This window comes from Sander vitreus, chromosome 9, assembly GCF_031162955.1.
Source record: "Sander vitreus isolate 19-12246 chromosome 9, sanVit1, whole genome shotgun sequence".
NCBI lineage: Eukaryota > Metazoa > Chordata > Actinopteri > Perciformes > Percidae > Sander > Sander vitreus.
Window position 1 is genome coordinate 9205649 of NC_135863.1, and position 17384 is coordinate 9223032.

At 38.9% G+C, this 17384-nt stretch overlaps 1 protein-coding gene across 2 annotated transcripts in view; it reads right to left on the reverse strand.

Moving 5' to 3' along the window:
* Nucleotides 1–244: 244 nt before the first annotated feature.
* myo1f (myosin IF) overlaps nucleotides 245–17384 on the reverse strand; it is a 26373-nt gene continuing 9233 nt past the window's right edge. Inside the window, exons 3-28 of one of the 2 annotated variants that reach the window (XM_078258603.1) lie at nucleotides 15878–15967; nucleotides 15668–15762; nucleotides 15466–15553; nucleotides 15179–15268; nucleotides 12508–12639; nucleotides 12193–12327; nucleotides 11495–11627; nucleotides 10811–10995; nucleotides 10586–10666; nucleotides 10350–10436; nucleotides 10027–10113; nucleotides 9470–9637; nucleotides 9098–9183; nucleotides 8926–9007; nucleotides 8667–8773; nucleotides 8480–8578; nucleotides 8211–8355; nucleotides 6607–6721; nucleotides 6334–6503; nucleotides 5906–6051; nucleotides 3893–4039; nucleotides 3667–3815; nucleotides 3458–3520; nucleotides 2669–2876; nucleotides 1502–1662; nucleotides 245–1140 (exon numbers count right to left, since the gene is read on the reverse strand). In XM_078258603.1, the coding sequence (XP_078114729.1) occupies nucleotides 1064–1140; nucleotides 1502–1662; nucleotides 2669–2876; nucleotides 3458–3520; nucleotides 3667–3815; nucleotides 3893–4039; nucleotides 5906–6051; nucleotides 6334–6503; nucleotides 6607–6721; nucleotides 8211–8355; nucleotides 8480–8578; nucleotides 8667–8773; nucleotides 8926–9007; nucleotides 9098–9183; nucleotides 9470–9637; nucleotides 10027–10113; nucleotides 10350–10436; nucleotides 10586–10666; nucleotides 10811–10995; nucleotides 11495–11627; nucleotides 12193–12327; nucleotides 12508–12639; nucleotides 15179–15268; nucleotides 15466–15553; nucleotides 15668–15762; nucleotides 15878–15967 (3126 nt within the window). In that variant the 3' untranslated portion in view covers nucleotides 245–1063. Of the gene's footprint in view, nucleotides 1141–1501; nucleotides 1663–2668; nucleotides 2877–3457; nucleotides 3521–3666; nucleotides 3816–3892; nucleotides 4040–4824; nucleotides 5000–5905; nucleotides 6052–6333; nucleotides 6504–6606; nucleotides 6722–8210; nucleotides 8356–8479; nucleotides 8579–8666; nucleotides 8774–8925; nucleotides 9008–9097; nucleotides 9184–9469; nucleotides 9638–10026; nucleotides 10114–10349; nucleotides 10437–10585; nucleotides 10667–10810; nucleotides 10996–11494; nucleotides 11628–12192; nucleotides 12328–12507; nucleotides 12640–15178; nucleotides 15269–15465; nucleotides 15554–15667; nucleotides 15763–15877; nucleotides 15968–17384 lie in introns of those variants that run through there. The other variant, XM_078258604.1, reaches the window with a different exon arrangement.

Genomic DNA, 17384 nt, shown 5'->3' on the forward strand with positions numbered 1-17384 from the left:
TGTTTTACTGTCATATTAATAATATGTATACTATTAGAGAGTGTGAATTAAGTAGGCTACTCAGTAAAATCAGCAATACCAATGTTCTGACTATCTGACCTTTTCAAGAAATATTTTTATTCACACAGTCATTAATTAAACTTCGCTTTACATACAGTAGGCTATATACATTATATTATTACTTGTAATTGCCAAAGTTTCTGAAGTGCTACATTGAAGCACAAGAACAAGAAGAAAACATATACATAGTTACAAACTGCACGTTTCCTTTTTATTATTTATTTCTTCTTCTTGACTTTACCATGTGAACATTTCAATAAAAATCTTTTTTTTTAAAAACAAGAAAAAGTGTTAAAACTCTTTATTTTTCCATACAAAAACAGATATTGATTAATGAAAGCGAATTACACAAGTTAATAAGTCACCTCTTCCTTACTGATGATACCACCAAAACCAGTGCAAACGTCCTTGAGGTAAAAATATGAAAATATATTTCTTTTCTTTTATTGAGGTGAAAAAATATATGAGAAAATACCAACAATATTAGTAATAATCAATGATCAAAAGTATTGTCCCTGTCATGTCTTTGCTTGATCTGAAGCAGGTTTGTTATGGTGCAAACATCAAGTTCAATATAATAAAAATGAAAAAATATTAATTATTATTTGATTTTATGCTGTTGTCTTAATCACGAATACTGAGCAGTATTGGACATTGCTCTGGAGAAAAGCTTCTGGAAATTTAAACACTGTAGACAGCAGAAAGTAATGTTCTCAACTTTAGCTTTGAGTCATTTTCAGTGAAGTAACAGCTCAAAGAAAGGTGTTGTGGGAGTGCAGGTAAAGTCAAAGATCTTGTTGCTATTATTCAGAACCAGAACAGATGAAACCTGAGCAGCTCCTTGTTGTGAAGAGGTCCACCCTTAAGTTTCCATTATTGACTAAAAGATCTACCACGAACAATTCACAGGCAGTTTTAGCGAACAGTGTTCACTGCTTTCAACAACATACACATATTTCTCTACAAACACTGAAAAAGTCCACCAGGACAGATCAAGTCCTGTTCAAATCTTTTCCACATAGTTACCAGGGAAGAGACCTTCCCTTCCTCGAATCCTGCCCGTCCACCAGCCTGATGGATCTACAGAGAAATAGGCAGAGAGAAATATCATGAATCACTGTGGGACGTTTTCAAATGTCAATTTTCAAAATGTTATTGTCGTATGCACAGTAAGGAAACGTGTTTCCCTGTACAATGAAGTTCTTCCTTTGCTGTCCACAGAATGCCAAACAATGTAAAATCTACAATATGTACTACAAATATACAAAATAAAACAATTTTAAAAGGCAAAATTTGAAAAATAAAGCAACAATAATAATAATAAACAGTGCGAATGTAAACAGTGCAAGTTATGCATGTGCAAACTGAAAAAATGTAAACAGTCGAGTTTAGTCCATCACGTCAATCAACTGATCATCTTGCTTTCCTTTCATCCACACACCTTCTTTGATGAGGTCGAACACTTCGCTGACCTCAAAGCTGATCTCGTCCGTGTCCTGGCCGACGTACTGATATATCGCCCGGCAGCGGGGCCCCTGGGGCCGAGGCTGTGGTTTAGGAGCAGGAGGAGGTCGCTGACTGATGCTCCTTTTCCTCTGCTTCCTGTGACAAAGAGAGAAAATGTGACAAAGGGATAAAAGGAGCTGATGAGGAGTTAGAGACTCGTAAAGCTTCTCTTAGGCTAAATGGTCAGACAGGGAGAGTCAAACCACAGAGAGCCCCTGTAGGTTTGTATATCTTCATTTGTGAAAGCTTTTCATGCTTTATCTTCATGTTTTCTTTATAAACAGTATGTACAGCACATAGAGAGCTGAATCATACCAGAACTTTGGTTTCTGTTTCAGAAGTTCACATCAACATTTTAAATAACAGATTACTAAACATCCAGCCTCAGAATATTGCGTGGATTGTGGGGCTGCTTAAAAATTGACAAATTAATTGTTATTTAACTTATAATCACAAAAATGGTAATAATACAGAAGCAATTGTTGTAGTAAAAGCTTATTAATCTTAGAATGGAAAGTTAATCCCAGCAAGATATTTCTTTTTTTTCCCCAGAAAGACAGATGAAAGAAACCCTCAATGAGAGATTGCATTGAGTTAAAGCATCAGTATGTTTTAAACAAAGTGCTTGTCAGAATGTTTCTGGCAATTTCTGTAACTTTCAGAAATCAACAATCCAACATGTTTGCCCACTTCAGGCAGTGATTGGCCAGGTGTGAAAACAAGTGCAACTCCATGCCTTTTAGGAGAGACCCCACATTTAAGGGATTATTGTATCTTATCTTGCTATGACAGCAGTTTTTATGCTCTATTTATTAACACTAAACAAACTAGTTTGTTTCAAGGCCTTTCCAGAAACTAGGGGAACAGCAGCTCGCCTACAGTTGGCATCAGGACTATCTATAAACAGGTTTATCTCTCTCATACTTAAACACACATTCATTTGTTTGGGCTCAGTGAGTGTTGAGCCTCACCCTGATGTGTCTTAACAACTCGAAAAGCTTGTGTGCACTAATTTTTTTGTGACTAACCCGCTCCACCCACACATGCCATGATCATCCCTTCCTTCCCTTTTTTTCACATCTCAAGAGGGGATCTTTCGTACCCTGACATGCCCTGGTCAGGCACATTGAGGAAGTCCATGTTCCCCTGGTTGTGCTGGTTGTGGGCTGGGACTCGGGGGGCCCTCTGGGAACCTATTTTTGGTGGAGCTGTGCTGGGTGGCCGGCCCTGTTTGTGTGGGGACGAATATGTGTTATCTGATGGTTGGTTGTGAGGGACTCTAGAAAACTTGGCTGCTCCATTCTGGTGCGCTGGGGAGAGAGAAAATGGAACAAAAGTAAAGATAAAACCTCCAGATTTCAGTACCCAGATGCTTCTACTCAGATATTATTTCGAATTTAAGTTATATAGTGGGTTTGAAATGGTAATGGTGGCAATTTTACTTAAGTAAATAGCAATATGTCAAGTAAAAAGTACTATCAAGCAGGCAGTATGACTCACTGTCAGTGTTATACTGTATTATTGGATTCTTACTGCCCGTGATGTGTATACAGCAATTTTTTGTAGCTGGTTAAAGGCATACTATGTAACTTTTCCCTCTTCGGTCCCCCTACAGGTTGTCTCATTGGAACTACAGCTCGCGCGGCTGTAGTTCCAATGAGACAACCTGGAGAGGGAAAAGTTACATAGTATGCCTGTAAAGTAAAGCTAATTTCTACTACTTTATATCCTGTCGGGTAGGTGAATCTATAACAATACGTCATATTTTACAAGATGATTATTGGTTTTGTCCGTAAAACCTTAATTTTCAAAGTAAGTTGTAACTATAGCTGTCACATAAATGTAGTGGAGTAAAACGTACAATATTTGAATATATAAGTTGTAACTTTACCTCTGCTGGCAACATTAATTCTTCCTCCACCACGAGACTGTTGAGCACTCTTCTTGGTTGGTTCTGGGGAAAAAAACTTTAGTTACAAATAACATTCGCATAAACAAGAATCTATGTATAGTTAGTTTCATCTTTGTAATCTTTTCTTTAATTTGCCATGCTTTTCCTTATTTCAAGGCTATACTGTGTCATTATTTCTTTGAACTTACTGGAGGACTTCGGTAGACCATCCCCTACTGTGATGGTGAGGGTCTTCCCTCCAGGTTTGAGCTGGGCCAGGTCACCTTGACCCCTCTGAAACACCACCACCCTAGAGCCTCCTCCACCCCAGCCCTCCTTCTTCACTCTGAACTCTAGTCTGAGTAGGAAGAAAGTGTGTAAGTGATTTGTGTTTCTATGTAAATATAGGCTTTCTGAGTGTGTAGGTTCCTCTACCTGTCAGCGAAGGAGATTGTCAGCTTTCTCTTGGTCACATCCTCGTAGCGTTTCAAGAGCAGACTGAGGAATTCTGTCTTAAAGTTGGACTCCAGCAGACTGTCGTACTGGACCTCATGTAAGATGAAGAAATCATCCTGTCTCGTACTGAAGAGAAAAAAAAGCCCATTAAGAGCTTCTAAAGCAAGATACAAAGAAACATAGGCTTTTTATGGCAGTAATAGCTGAAGTTAAAGATGTTAAAGCTGTGTCAAGCTGTACTGAAAGTAATTACAATGGCAATACTGGAACGAGTTTAGGTTTCAAAGGTTTAAAAGTTTAAGGGCTGAGTGAAATTGAAGTGTCAGTTTATGTGAAAAGTATGGTGGCCCTGAAGTGCAAATCACAACAGCAAATAGAAAAACGCAACAGCAAATCATAAAACACAACGGCAAATAGGAAAACACAACGGCAAATAGGAAAACACGACGGCAAATAAAAAAACACGACAGCAAATAAGAAAACACGACAGCAAATAGGAAAACACAACAGCAAATATGAAAACACGACAGCAAATACGAAAACAAAACAGCATTAACTTCTAATAGCTGGTAGGGCCTATCTAGCAGAGGACGGAGCCTCCTGAAAGGACAGACGGACTGTCTCTCTGTTAAAAGTAGGCGCTTTTCCGTGTTTTTCACCTCTCCTTCCTGTTAAAAGACAGACAGTCCGTCTGTCCAATCAGGAGGGTCCATCCTCTACTAGATAGGCCCTACCTTTTCCGGTAGAAGTTAATGCCATTGTGTTTTCATATTTGTTGAAGTGTTTTCATATTTGCTGTCGTGTTTTTCTATTTGCCGTTGTGTTTTATGATTTGCTGTTGTGATTTGCACTTCAGGGCCACCGCAGAAAGTCCTTAATGGCAGTGGAAGATGTATTTAGATTGTATATTAAAGTTATTTACATAGTTAATAATGACTTTGCACCGCAGGCTGCCGGCCATGACGGAGCTCCATCCAGCTCACAGTGGGGTCTGTGAAGGTGGACAGGCCGGGCGGCGAGGCAGCAACCCAGGCAGCACTGGCCGCTGTCACGTTAGACTGCGGAGCTCCTGAACTCCAACACAGTCTGACCAAATTTGCAATTAGCCATCAATTTTTGTAAAACGGCACATATTTGAGCTCGACATAGTTGATTTCTCGCATAAAAAAGTCTCAGAAGTGAATTTAGTAATGAAATAGCAGACGAACAATATATACAATTTCTGTGCAGTGTGTGTGACGTGATGTGCATAGAGCGGCACGGAGGGGATGGGCTGTGTGTGTGTGTGTGTGTGTGTGTGTGTGTGTGTGTGTGTGTGTGTGTGCCTGCTTCAACCAACCAATCAGTGTGCAGCTCATCTAAATATTCATGAGGCCTATTTCACAGGGTTGCATTAGGGCCCATAGAACAGCACCTGGGCCATTTTCAGCCCAACCCTATTAGGAGACCTTAAGGAACAGTGTGAAATACCCTATATAACCATTCTATCACCCCTTTAAGGGATTAAGGTCCAAAAAGGTTGAGAACGTAAGAATGTGTTGTATTTTATAAAGTTTTTATGTAAACATTTTGGTAACTTTTAACTACCAATGATTAGAGTAGAAGCACATACAAGTAACATAAAAAATGGAAATACTCAAAAAAGTGTAAGTACCTAAAAAATGTACTTAAGTACAGTATTCGAGTGAATGTACTTAACGTAAATTGAGCAGGACATTTTTTTGAGTTAATCATGTATGATTCATGTTTGTGGCCCTGAAAATGTCAAGTTCTTAGCAGAGAAATAAATAAAAAGAAAATCATTCTCAGTTCAGCAGAATATGTTCATTTGCTATATTTACTCTTGCAGCACCAGTGACTTCTCATACAGTGGTTATCGCCAGGCAAAGCAGCATGCTAGTTCTTGTATTTTCCACCACAGCTTCAACCACAAATGTCAAATGTTACTATTACCAAGTGTAGTTAAACATCTCTTATGAACTAGAGACCTACCTGAGAGAGACACCACTGATGTTTCCAAACTCCAGTTTTCGTTTCAGCACCTCTTTTATCTGTCCCTTCTCAGGTCCTTTCTTCACCTTCTCTCGACCAATCAGATAGATGCCCTTGGGGGTCATGATCAAATCTCTCTTGATAGACTGGGTTGGGAGAGAAAAAAAAGGAAGTGAGAACTGTGAGCAATAACAGAAAGGAGACATCCACAGACTACTGTCTCCATAAAACTACTGTTTTAAAGCTTTTATCATGTGGACGCGCCGACAGTTTTTTTTTGACATTACTTAGAATTCCTCATGGGGACAGCAGAAACTACGCACTATAGCTTTAAAGGGGAAAGACTTGCTAAATTTACTGTAAACATCTGTAACATAAAAACTCTAATTAATTCCAAATAAACACAACGATGCTTCGTGAAACTTCACCTTGAACCTGCGGTCATACTTGTTGACAGAATCAGCGAAGTCGACACGCTCCCTCTTGGTCAGGAACTGTCGCAGCTCAGGCCTCTGCTCCAGGCCGAGGTAGTCTCCGACAAAGTTTCTGTTGATGCTGTTCTTCCTCCGCTCCTTCGAGTTGTACAGGATGTCTGAGGCTGTGTTGCAAGGATGCACAAACAAACAAAATCAGAATCACACAACTACAAATGTGTAATTGTGGTAGGAACAATATGGAGAGTTTTTGTCCTTGTAACTCACCCTCCTCTCTCATCTGTTCATACTTCTTCCTGGCAATGTATCTTCTCCAGGATTTCTGAATGATCCTGGCAAAAGTGTCAAACTTCCTCTCTCTCATCTCCTCCAGCAGGAAAAGCTGTTGAGCATACAAGGAATGAGTTTATATATTGTCACTTATTTCTATTTTCTATCAATTTACTGTCTGTTAATTTGAATGTTTCTTTGTTAAACGAGCTCACAGAAATGTATCAGCACATCATTTGAAGTGCTTTAAACTGTATCTTTACAAAAGATGCAGATCTTAATTCTCGGTAGAGAAAGTTTGCACATTCTTTAGTCAAATGTGCAATAATTTATGGCCACTTGGGGGTCAAGTCTAATATCTATTCTATATCTACTCTATTTGACCTCGGTCAGGGTAAATATTTGTCTCTTTAGCTGCTAAATGCTCCACTATGTTCACAAGCTAATGTCTAACTGTGTCTGTCTGCTGTTTGGTGCTACAGTGGGTTTTTAGGTTTTTTTCGCTGAAAACAGCTGCCAACTGTGGCTGAAAACGACGCTAAGACAGTGGTGAGAGTGACCCAAAAGTTTTGGCCAACAACTAAACAATGGGCTGTTAAAGCTCCGCAGAGAGTAGCTTCAGATTCAGGTGATAATTCACTGTAGACTCATCAGTGACCCCTTTCACATTGTAACACTGTTTTCACATTGTCATTTGATACATTTTTATTTTAAAAGAATAATTATTATAGCGCCTTTAAGTAAAAGCTGCAGTAGCCCATAGTGGTAGACTACTTCATTCACACAGTCTATGAATAGATTCTTATTGCTGATGTAGGCTAGTCATGTTTAAGTGGTATTTTACTGTTGTTGGGTTGAAGCTAATGTTAAGTATTTTTATTTGTAACAATGCATGATATTTTATAAGCTCATTATATGTTTTTTATGCAAGATCATTAATCTGTACATTAGAGTCTGGATCCCGAATTTTTCTGTTCAAGCCGACCCAGTTAAAATCTCAATTTTTTTCTCATACTAATGACACATGTAGGCTACGTTTTTGTGTGGAAAGCCCGCTTTTATTAAGCAACTGTAGAAAGACATTTGGAAATATCAACAGATGAGCGCATCAGCGCACACGGGGCAACAAGCGCGCGCAAGTTAATAAGCTATTTTAAATTTAAAATGTTCAATGTGTTAACCTTTCCTGATTGGTTCGTCGCACCTACACGTCTGCTTCCTCTTTCTCTATCTCTATTCTGCCCACTTTACACACGCACTGAGCTCTCTTAAAGGAGCTGCAGCACCATTTTACAACAAATGCCTTATCGCGCTGATGTGACCGAGTCCGACCCGAACCCGATCATAATTTCTAAATATCTGTCCGAACCCGGCTCGGCCCGTCGGGTACCGTCGGGCTCGGGTCGGGTATCCATGCCTTACTGTACATGAGTTAAAGTACAAAGTAGCATTAAATGGAAATACTAAGTAAAGTACAAGTAACTCAAATGTGCACTAAAGTAGGCTACAGTATGTAAGTAAATGCACTAAGTTACATTCCACCACTGATTTATACAGATGCAAAGTACAACCCACACTGAAATATATAAAAAGCTTGTTACCGATTCAGGGTTCTTGACAAAGACCTTGGTGCGTCCCATCTGGTACTGGTCGTTATCCATGTTGACAGAGCGGAGGAGGTGAAGGACCCCCTGCTGCTCTGGACCCCTCCAACATGGCCATGTCTCAGCTGTCAGAATGGCATACCTGGATACAACAAGTGCACACACACATCAACCAAAAGTCACTTTGAGAGTGTGTCTGAGCTGTGTTCTACTTTCAGGACGACACTCAGAAATGGATGCACCCTTTCAAAAAGGATTAAACTCACCTCATCATAAACTTGTTGAAGACTCTGCGGTATGCATATCCAGCCCTTCTTACACGAATGTTTTCCCGCAGTCCAAGGTATTCGACCTGATGCCTAGCCCTAAAAAAACAGATGGAATACAATCATTCATTAAGAAGGGTTTACTATGTGTTTGAGTGTACATGTTTGTCACCGTGAGGATGCTGACCTGCTCTCCTCCCAGTCTTTCGGTCTTTTTGTCTCATTGGGTTTGAGGCAGCGGATATAGTGCGGAGTGCATTTCATCAGTGTCTTCACCAGATCATTAGCTTGTTTCTGTCAGAAAACAGTACGTGATCGAATTCATTGTTACAGTACACCCAAAGGACTCTCTCTCTTTATTGTGTTTTTGCATATTTAAACTGAGGGGGAAAATGAAGGCTACACTGATTGAAGTACTTCAAGTTATTCTCAGTTGAAACTCTCACCTTGATCTTAGAGCTGGCTGTGGTCGGCCTGCCTTTCTTCTCATTGTTGAGGTTTTCAGGGAACAGGCTACGGATGAAGTTACTGTAGAGACAAATTCAAGGGATTTCCTCACTGTATTTCTTAATTAAACTTATTATAAGTGATAACATCAGATCGGTGTAATAGGCTTACTATTCGCTGCTCTGCATGAGCTCAATGAGGTCAGGGAATAGCACATCCCGGTTTCTTTCACAGAAGCCGTTGATATCGTATGACACCTGAGATGACACCAGACATTACAACTGCTGTGTAAACTTTACAAACCAGGCAAACAGTATTTGTATTTAGTAGAGATAAAAAAAAAAAAACCACTTGTGTTTAATGTGTTCATGCAACAACAAATGTTTACTTAGTCTTGGTGGGACGAAAACTTCAATCACAACACACATCAGCCAACAAGCCTTAGAGGCAGCAACACTACTGTTTCAATTAAATATAATACATCATCTTGTCATTAATATTTCTGCTACAGGAGTGTCAGTTTGACTGATTTCAGGTTCCTACCTTGCCAGCGTAGTGGTGTATGACAAAGCCGGAGTTCCAGTTGTTGAAATGTTCATGCGTTCCCACGGCGGCCTGCAGTTTCTGCAGCAGAGTGCCATCTGCACCTTCTCCTTTGGCGTGCAAAGTGGCGCACACATCATCCAGCACGCTCATTACACCAGGAGGGTTCTACAAGGAGAGGATGGTGTGGATGAATCTTACTGGAAACAAACAATCACCACTTGCAACTAATAATACACATTTGTAAATGTCTAGACAGAAAAAGAAAGATCTCTCATGCAAACATACAGTGTTTATTTGATATTAAGTAGGCTAAATAATAAAAGAACAAAATAACGACATATCCTATTGAAATAAAAGCCAAACACAACTCTGCTGTTTGTGATCACGCCTTTTTTCCTGACTTTGTCTTTGGGAAACATAGACATGCTAGTTCAGTTAAGGAGAAGCACACTTGTTTCCTCTCATGAACCAATTCAAATTGATCTGTGTAAACCCTGTATTTATTTGTTGGTTTCTTGGTTGGTACTTGGTTGGTGATGCAGTTAAGAGCTTACCAATTTATTTTCAATGAGGTCGCACACAATCTTGTTGTTGAAATACTCGATGGGAGTCCATTTTATGCCCTCCTGCACATACTCTTCCTGAGACAAAATTAGAAGACATAATTAAGAAAGGAGCTCAAAAGAAAACTGATTAAAAAACATTTCAAGGCAGTGGGTTTGAAATATTCACAACCATATTCAGACTAGATTAAGCAGACGCTCACTCTTTGTCTTTATCAAACAGAACCCCATTGCATAGTGCAGATGTTGAGAGACACGGAAGACAAACCAAGACGTGGCAGAATTTACAAGAGCAATGAAAGCACTGGAACTACCTGCTCAGCCTTCAGAGTCAGTTCAATAAAGATCTGTTGCAGTTTCTCGTTGACAAAGTTAATACAGAACTGCTCAAAGCCATTTTTCTGCAGGGGGAGAACAAAATCTAGTCAATGTCAGATTATCACCACAGTAAAACAAATCCTGCTGTGCTGTACCATCTGTAAAACTAACATCTGTTATTTTAGTGGCTGCATATAAATATGATGGAACTGTAAATTGTAGGAGGACTAACCTGGAATATCTCAAAGCCGTAAATGTCAAGTACTCCGATACTGAATTCTTCGTATGGTTTTTGAATGGCTTTATTTATGGCCTGGAGATGACGGACGGGGTAAGGGCAGAAGGGAAGGATTAAATACAAAAGCATTTATCTCAATGTGTGTATGTATCTCTGTAAAAAGAGGATGTCATGTTCATTTAATCTGTTTTGTTGCTACTGAGATAAAAAGTTACCTACCTCCACTAGGTAGTCAAAGAGTCGTGCATAGAGGGCTTTGGCCAGGGCGTCTCGCGTGTACGTGGCCTGTTCTGTGTTAAGGGTCACATTAATGGACTCATTCTTCCCTGACCACTTCCGGCTGGTCAGCTTGTCCTGCAGACGGTTGGGATCGACACCCAGCAGATAGGCGGGGAAGGCAAGCACTGGAGCATACAAAAGTAGAGTATTTCAAATCACCACACATACATCAATAATGCATTTTTTAAAGCTTGTGATAAAGATTCAGACATGTTCAGCTTCAAGATTAAAAATGTACAGACTGCCTGAGTATGTATCTTTCTGCAGTAAATGTAGACGTAACTGAATATAGTCTGCAGTAGCTTAAATTGTACAATTCTAGTCAGTGACTGTGGGATGGTAAATTTGCCATCCTGGATGTAAACACCAATTATCTATTGTGCAGAGAATCCCCAGGCAGCAAGCGAAGGAGAAGATAAACAAGGGTGGTACTGATGTGCACAGCCTCTATCAATTAGCAGGATGTCTGCCATGGGATTGCTTTGTCATGGTGAGCTCTAATTTTCACATATCCCTTGGGGAGAAAACAGGACATTTTATATGCCAGGTGGGAATGTTTGTGCACATGCATGGATGAGTGAATCCATTGTGTCTGATGTGTTGTGTCTGAATTATCTCACTCACAGTCCGTGCTCTCCACCTGCCCATAGTTGCCTGCTTCTATGAAGCTGATGTTTCCCAGGTGGAGGATGCCTGCGACGATTTGCAGCACCTGAGTCTGGTCGTCTCCTGGGATCCCAATCACGTGCATGGCTTCCTGGAAACCACAACACAAAAGCAGACAGTGAGGGTAGCAGTTTGTAGCTGTCCCAACAACAAACATGGGTGAGATTCATTGGAGATATATACTGTATATCTATATATAGACAGTGGATAGACAGGAAAGTGGGGAGAGAGAGAGGACAACACACAGAAAAGGGTCGCATCTCAGATTCGAACCCCGGCCACTGCAAAGGAGTCAGCCTACATGGGGTGCACACTCTTACTGGGTGAGCTAGAGGTCGACCCTTCATTGGAGATATTTGACTGTCAAACCCAAATTAAAACATATATTTTTACTTTACTATACATTTTTTTACTTTATGTTCTTTTTGGTTGGGGAATATTAAGATACTATAGCAGTGGGTTCCTTTAAGGCGGGATTACCAACCGGACAAAGCAGGCAACTCTCCCTGTGCCACAGACCTCCATCAGGCCCCCTCAAAAATTCCCAAGATCACTGTGTAGCAATTATAGACTGGTAGCATTTGGTTTATGGCAAGTAGTCTCCCTCTTGTTGGGAACCACAACTTTTCTATATTGTACCATCTGTATATTTGTACCATAGTCTCTTGGAAGTCTTTGCTGTCGTTGGTCCCATCCACCTTGTAGGTCCCAGACTGGTTGAGGTAGTAGTAGTAGTCTGGGGTCATGAGGCCCAGGCCCTCTTTCTGCTGAGCATTGGCTCCCTCTATCATCTGGAAGACAACAGTGCAGGCAGAAGACCAGTTAAACATTAATCTTTGAGGCAGTGGGCACCAAAAAAAAGAGCAATAGTTCAATTCCATCAACATGTAATTGACTGAATGAAATGTGAGCCACTAATGTGGAGCTAGTTTTCCCAAAGAAGGATTTTTTTTAAAGGCTGTGACTCCGACCTGATAGTAAATGTGGAAGTTCCTCTCATTCTCATTCTGGCTCACCACCCTCGACTTCTCCAGCAGGAAGTTAGAGATTTTGCCACCGTCTGGCTCTCCTCCTCTGCTGAACTGAATCTCAAAGTATTTTCCCTGGTAAATGCAAAAATCGGAGGTAGCAAACAGGCTGTCAGTAAATCTGTCAAATCTGGTCAACTCAGGTCAAAAGTTTCAAAGTACGCCTACAAAGGTAATTTCCCCTCATTGTACACTCATCCTGACACAGTGCTAAAGCCTTATTAAACAATAAATGAATGAATGTTGTTGTTGTCTTATGTTATACGTGGACGTGTGCAATATAGTTTTATTTAAGCACTGCTGGGAGGGGCACTTGTAACTTTGTCGTATTCTTTGTAATATAACATGACAATAAAGGCTTCTTATCTAAATAAAAGATAGCATATAGAATCCACATTTCCTAAACAACTGCTGTCAGGATGAGACAGTGCTCAAACATTGCAGCATTGTTTCAGATTAAAACTGTGACCTCCATTGTCGCTACATCCATATGAGAGGGGAAATATTCTGCATACATCTATCTGCATTAACCCGTACAAAAATAAAAACTCTATTGTGCTACATCACAACACGTTCTCACACCCATCAACAGTAACAGGAAACTTTACAAATTTCTTGCACTAAAGCTGCACACATGCACATTGGTTTATGTGGTTTATGGTGTGAAATTAAAGCATCAGGACCAAACTGATGAGAAACAATAGGGGATAAAAGGAAATGTATTTTCAGCAAACCGATACTGCTGCTAGCTAAAACAATACTTCTTTGGTGCTTTGTAACGCCACAATCACCACTAATCATAATAATTGTATTATTATGTGTATACCCTGTAATACCCTTTTCTACAGTCTGTGCATACTGTACATTCAAAACACAACAAAAAGTACTTAATTTTTCCCTTTTGGATCTTTGGATTTATAATCTCTTTGGATAACATGACCAGTAACTTTTGTTTTTTTTTGATTAAGCTAAAAGAAAATTAAGAAAAACGATCAATTGAAAAGATTTGATTATTTCTCTGTCTAATGTGATTCGGGACTGTTGGTCGGATAAAGTGTCACCAATTTTGGAGATTTTTCAATGATTTCTGACATTTCATACACCAACAATAATCGATTAACATTAAAACATAATCGGCAGACCTAATTTATAAAGAAAACATCATTAGTTCACAGACAGCAGTATGAGAAATCAGCTTCTGATGGAACAAAACTGTAATTCTGACGTTTTTAAGTGTTTAAAAAAATAATATTTGAAATGGGTGATTCTTCTTATTGAGATTGAAAGTTAATTGGAAACAGCAGTTGACCAAACAGTCTCCATTTATTAACTATTCTGGAGCGTTCAGTGGTAGCATACTATCTTCCTGAGTTAGCCCAAGATTAAGATATTTTATCAACTGCTTAAAGAAAGTTAAAGAATTAACTTTTTATTCAATTTATTTTAACCCAACATGTGCGATAAGTCCTTAATGTGCAAAAAAATAAATAGAAATGTAGCTCTAATGGGTTAAACATAAACTACCAGGATCATACAAGTGAGATCTGAATATACAGAATGGGGTATGGTAATGACAGTGAACGTATAATTTGAAGTTATGACTATCAACTTTTGTATCTGCTTGCCTTGAATTGTTTATTGTTTATTGTTCATTAAAGATCCGCATTAGTCATCATTGTAGTGAAGACTATTCTTCCTGGGGACCGTCACGAGACAAACACAAACAAATACTATAAAGCAAAATACATATTGTTGTATCAGAACAATGAAAACATCCTGGATTTTATAAAACAAAAGGCACAGTAGCATGTTTTTCATGTTATAAAAACAACAAAACAGTAACATGAAATAAAATATATAGTTATTTGGTCTAATCTGTTTATTTTCTAATATGTCGATGGGATCTCTCTTTCTAGTCACATGGTTCAATGTATGTAAGTCAATGAAATGCAAAAACTACTATATTAGTTCTCTATGTTATTTAAAACACAAGTGAGTAGCAGAGTCATGATTATATATTGTTAAATTCTTCTGTGTTTATTTATTTGTATTTACTGGACACTCAACCGACTTCCACATTGTTGATGAGATGGTCTGGTCATCTCGGTTAGTCTGTGTTGTCAGGTTGTAAATGATGTTCTTTTGTTTGAATGATTTTCTCTTTTAAAAAGAAAACAACACTCCTTGATAGCAGCTCTGTGACCTCATGGTGGCAATAAAGGCAAATGATTCATCCTCTGGGCTCCATTAATGTCTGTGCAAAATAACAAGGCCAGTGGTTGTGGAGCTATTTCATTCATTGCCATCTATAAAGCTATACTGCTAAAATGGCTAAAAAAATCTGTAAAAACTTCAGTAACGAAAAGAAATTTAAACATTTACAACGTTATGACACGTGGTGAACCTTTGTCAAATACTTCTTCTTCTTCTTCTTCTTCTTCTTCTTCTTCTTCTTCTTCTTCTTCTTCTTCTTCTTATTATTATTATTATTATTATTATTATTATGATTGACAATAAACAGTGTGAGATCAATAAGTAAAAAATGGTTTTATTAATTTAAACTCTTTACGTCACGTCTGCAGTACATGGGTGTTAAAGTAAAGATCTTACTCACAAAACGACTGGAGTTGTTGTTGCGGACTGTCTTGGCGTTACCAAAGGCTTCCAACAGAGGATTTGACTGTAGTATGATGTCTTTTACATGCTGCAACACGCGCACACACACACACACACACACACGCACACACACGCACACACACACACACGCACACACACACACACACACACACACACACACACACACACACACACACAGACAGACAGTGTGAGACACACAGAAATAACTCAACACCACACTGGATATTTAAAGGTGTCTTTGATTCATTGTTTTTTTGTGTCTACCTGAACTTTCGACCCTCCTCCAGATACTTTGGAAATGTAACCCATGATGTATTTGGCAGCCACTGTCTTTCCAGCACCGCTCTCACCGCTACACCATTAAAAATAGCACACAACACACCACAAAACAAAATTAAAATTACAGACTCTAATGTATTACACAGAATAATAACACTGAGAAGAAAAACAGGGTTGTTGTGATCACCTAATGATGACACACTGGTTCTCTGCATCAATCATCATGTTTCTGTACATGTTATCAGACAAGGCGTAGATGTGGGGTGGATTCTCATATTGGGCCTACAGAGACAAATAAATAGAGAAAAAAGTTAATGGAGTATTCAACGACAGGGTGAACCACTGTACCACAAATATACAGTATATTGGTGATAAAATGATGAAGGGTTTTACTCACAGCTCCTTGGTAAAGTTCGATCTCTTTGTCAGTGAAATAGGGCATCTGTTTGAACGGGTTAACTGATATTAATACGGAGCCGATGTATGTCTGAGCGGGGAAGTTCAGGAGCGTGAAGATTGTCAATCATCTCTAGTACATTTCCAATATATAGAGCCTTACCAATATTGCCTTTTTGAGACCAATATGGATACCAATATGTAATACTCTAGATATTTATTATTTTTAAATTTTTTGATGATCATTATTTGATGAATATACGGTATATACTGAGTGAGACTTTGAGTGGGAAGTCAGGTCAAGTTACTTACAGGACATTTATAAACCAAAGTGCTTTACAGAGAAATTTAAATGGCCTACAATTAAATAATAAAAACAAAAATACATAGATAAATGCAACAGATGAAATTAAAAGATGTTTAAGGTGGCTCTGAGTCTTAATTAAATGCTAAATTGCTAACATTTGCTATTTCAAACTCAGCACAAAGTAGAGTGGTCATAAACAAAAGTATAGGACAAATAAAATATTGACCTGATGTCGGCACAAGATTAAAAGTTAGAGGATCAGCAAAGTTATTACAATTCACAGCAATTCATCCAAAGTTGTCGTGTCATTTCACTCAAACCCACAAATGTCAAACTCACAGTGGCGCTACAGGAAATGCCAGAGGATCACCAAAATTAGGATTCATCCTCCAGGGACTTTGAATGTCTGAATAGAATAGTTGTTGAGATATTTCAGTCTGAACCAAAGTGGTGGGAATGACCAACAGACTGACATCGGTATCTGAGCAATGCTGCTAGTCAGGCTAATAAATGACTATTTATCTGCAGGAAAATACTGAAGACATGAGTCCACCATGACTTCAGCATTTATAAACACCTGTGCTACATCCCTGATCATTACATGAAGGTTAAACACTTTACACTTCCTGACTACTGTGATAAAAGCACCTAAAAAGTCTGTGCACGTCCAGCTAACACTAACCACTGGGATCCTTTACCTTCTGTAATGTTGACTTACAACCAACAACTCAGAGGTTGTTTTTATATATGTAGACTAAATGGTTAATTAGTAGTTAATGATTGATGATCTACTAAAAGTCATTCTTGAAAAATTATAAATCTCTTGCAATCATGACGTATTGCTGCAGTGGAGCTTTACTTGAGGTGACGTCAGCTGCTCTTGCTTGCGGATTTAATGTGAATTTTGTTTTCTGACTCTAAATATGGGTTGGAAGTTCAGCTGTGCTCTAAAAGATGGAAGTGAGCTGTTGAGTCAAACAGTGAATGCAAAAGAGGAAGAGTAAATTCATTGTATTTATGCCCTTATATGTTTGTTTGTTTGTTTGGTTAGTTGGTTGATTGTTTGACTTTATATTTGTGTTTTTGTCAGCGAAATAGTGTGGAGATGGTTAAGATGACATTTTCTTTAATCTCTCAATTTTCTGGTGCTTTTGAGTGCTAAAAGATAAAGGTGGGCATGAGGCTGATGACAAAGAGCCAC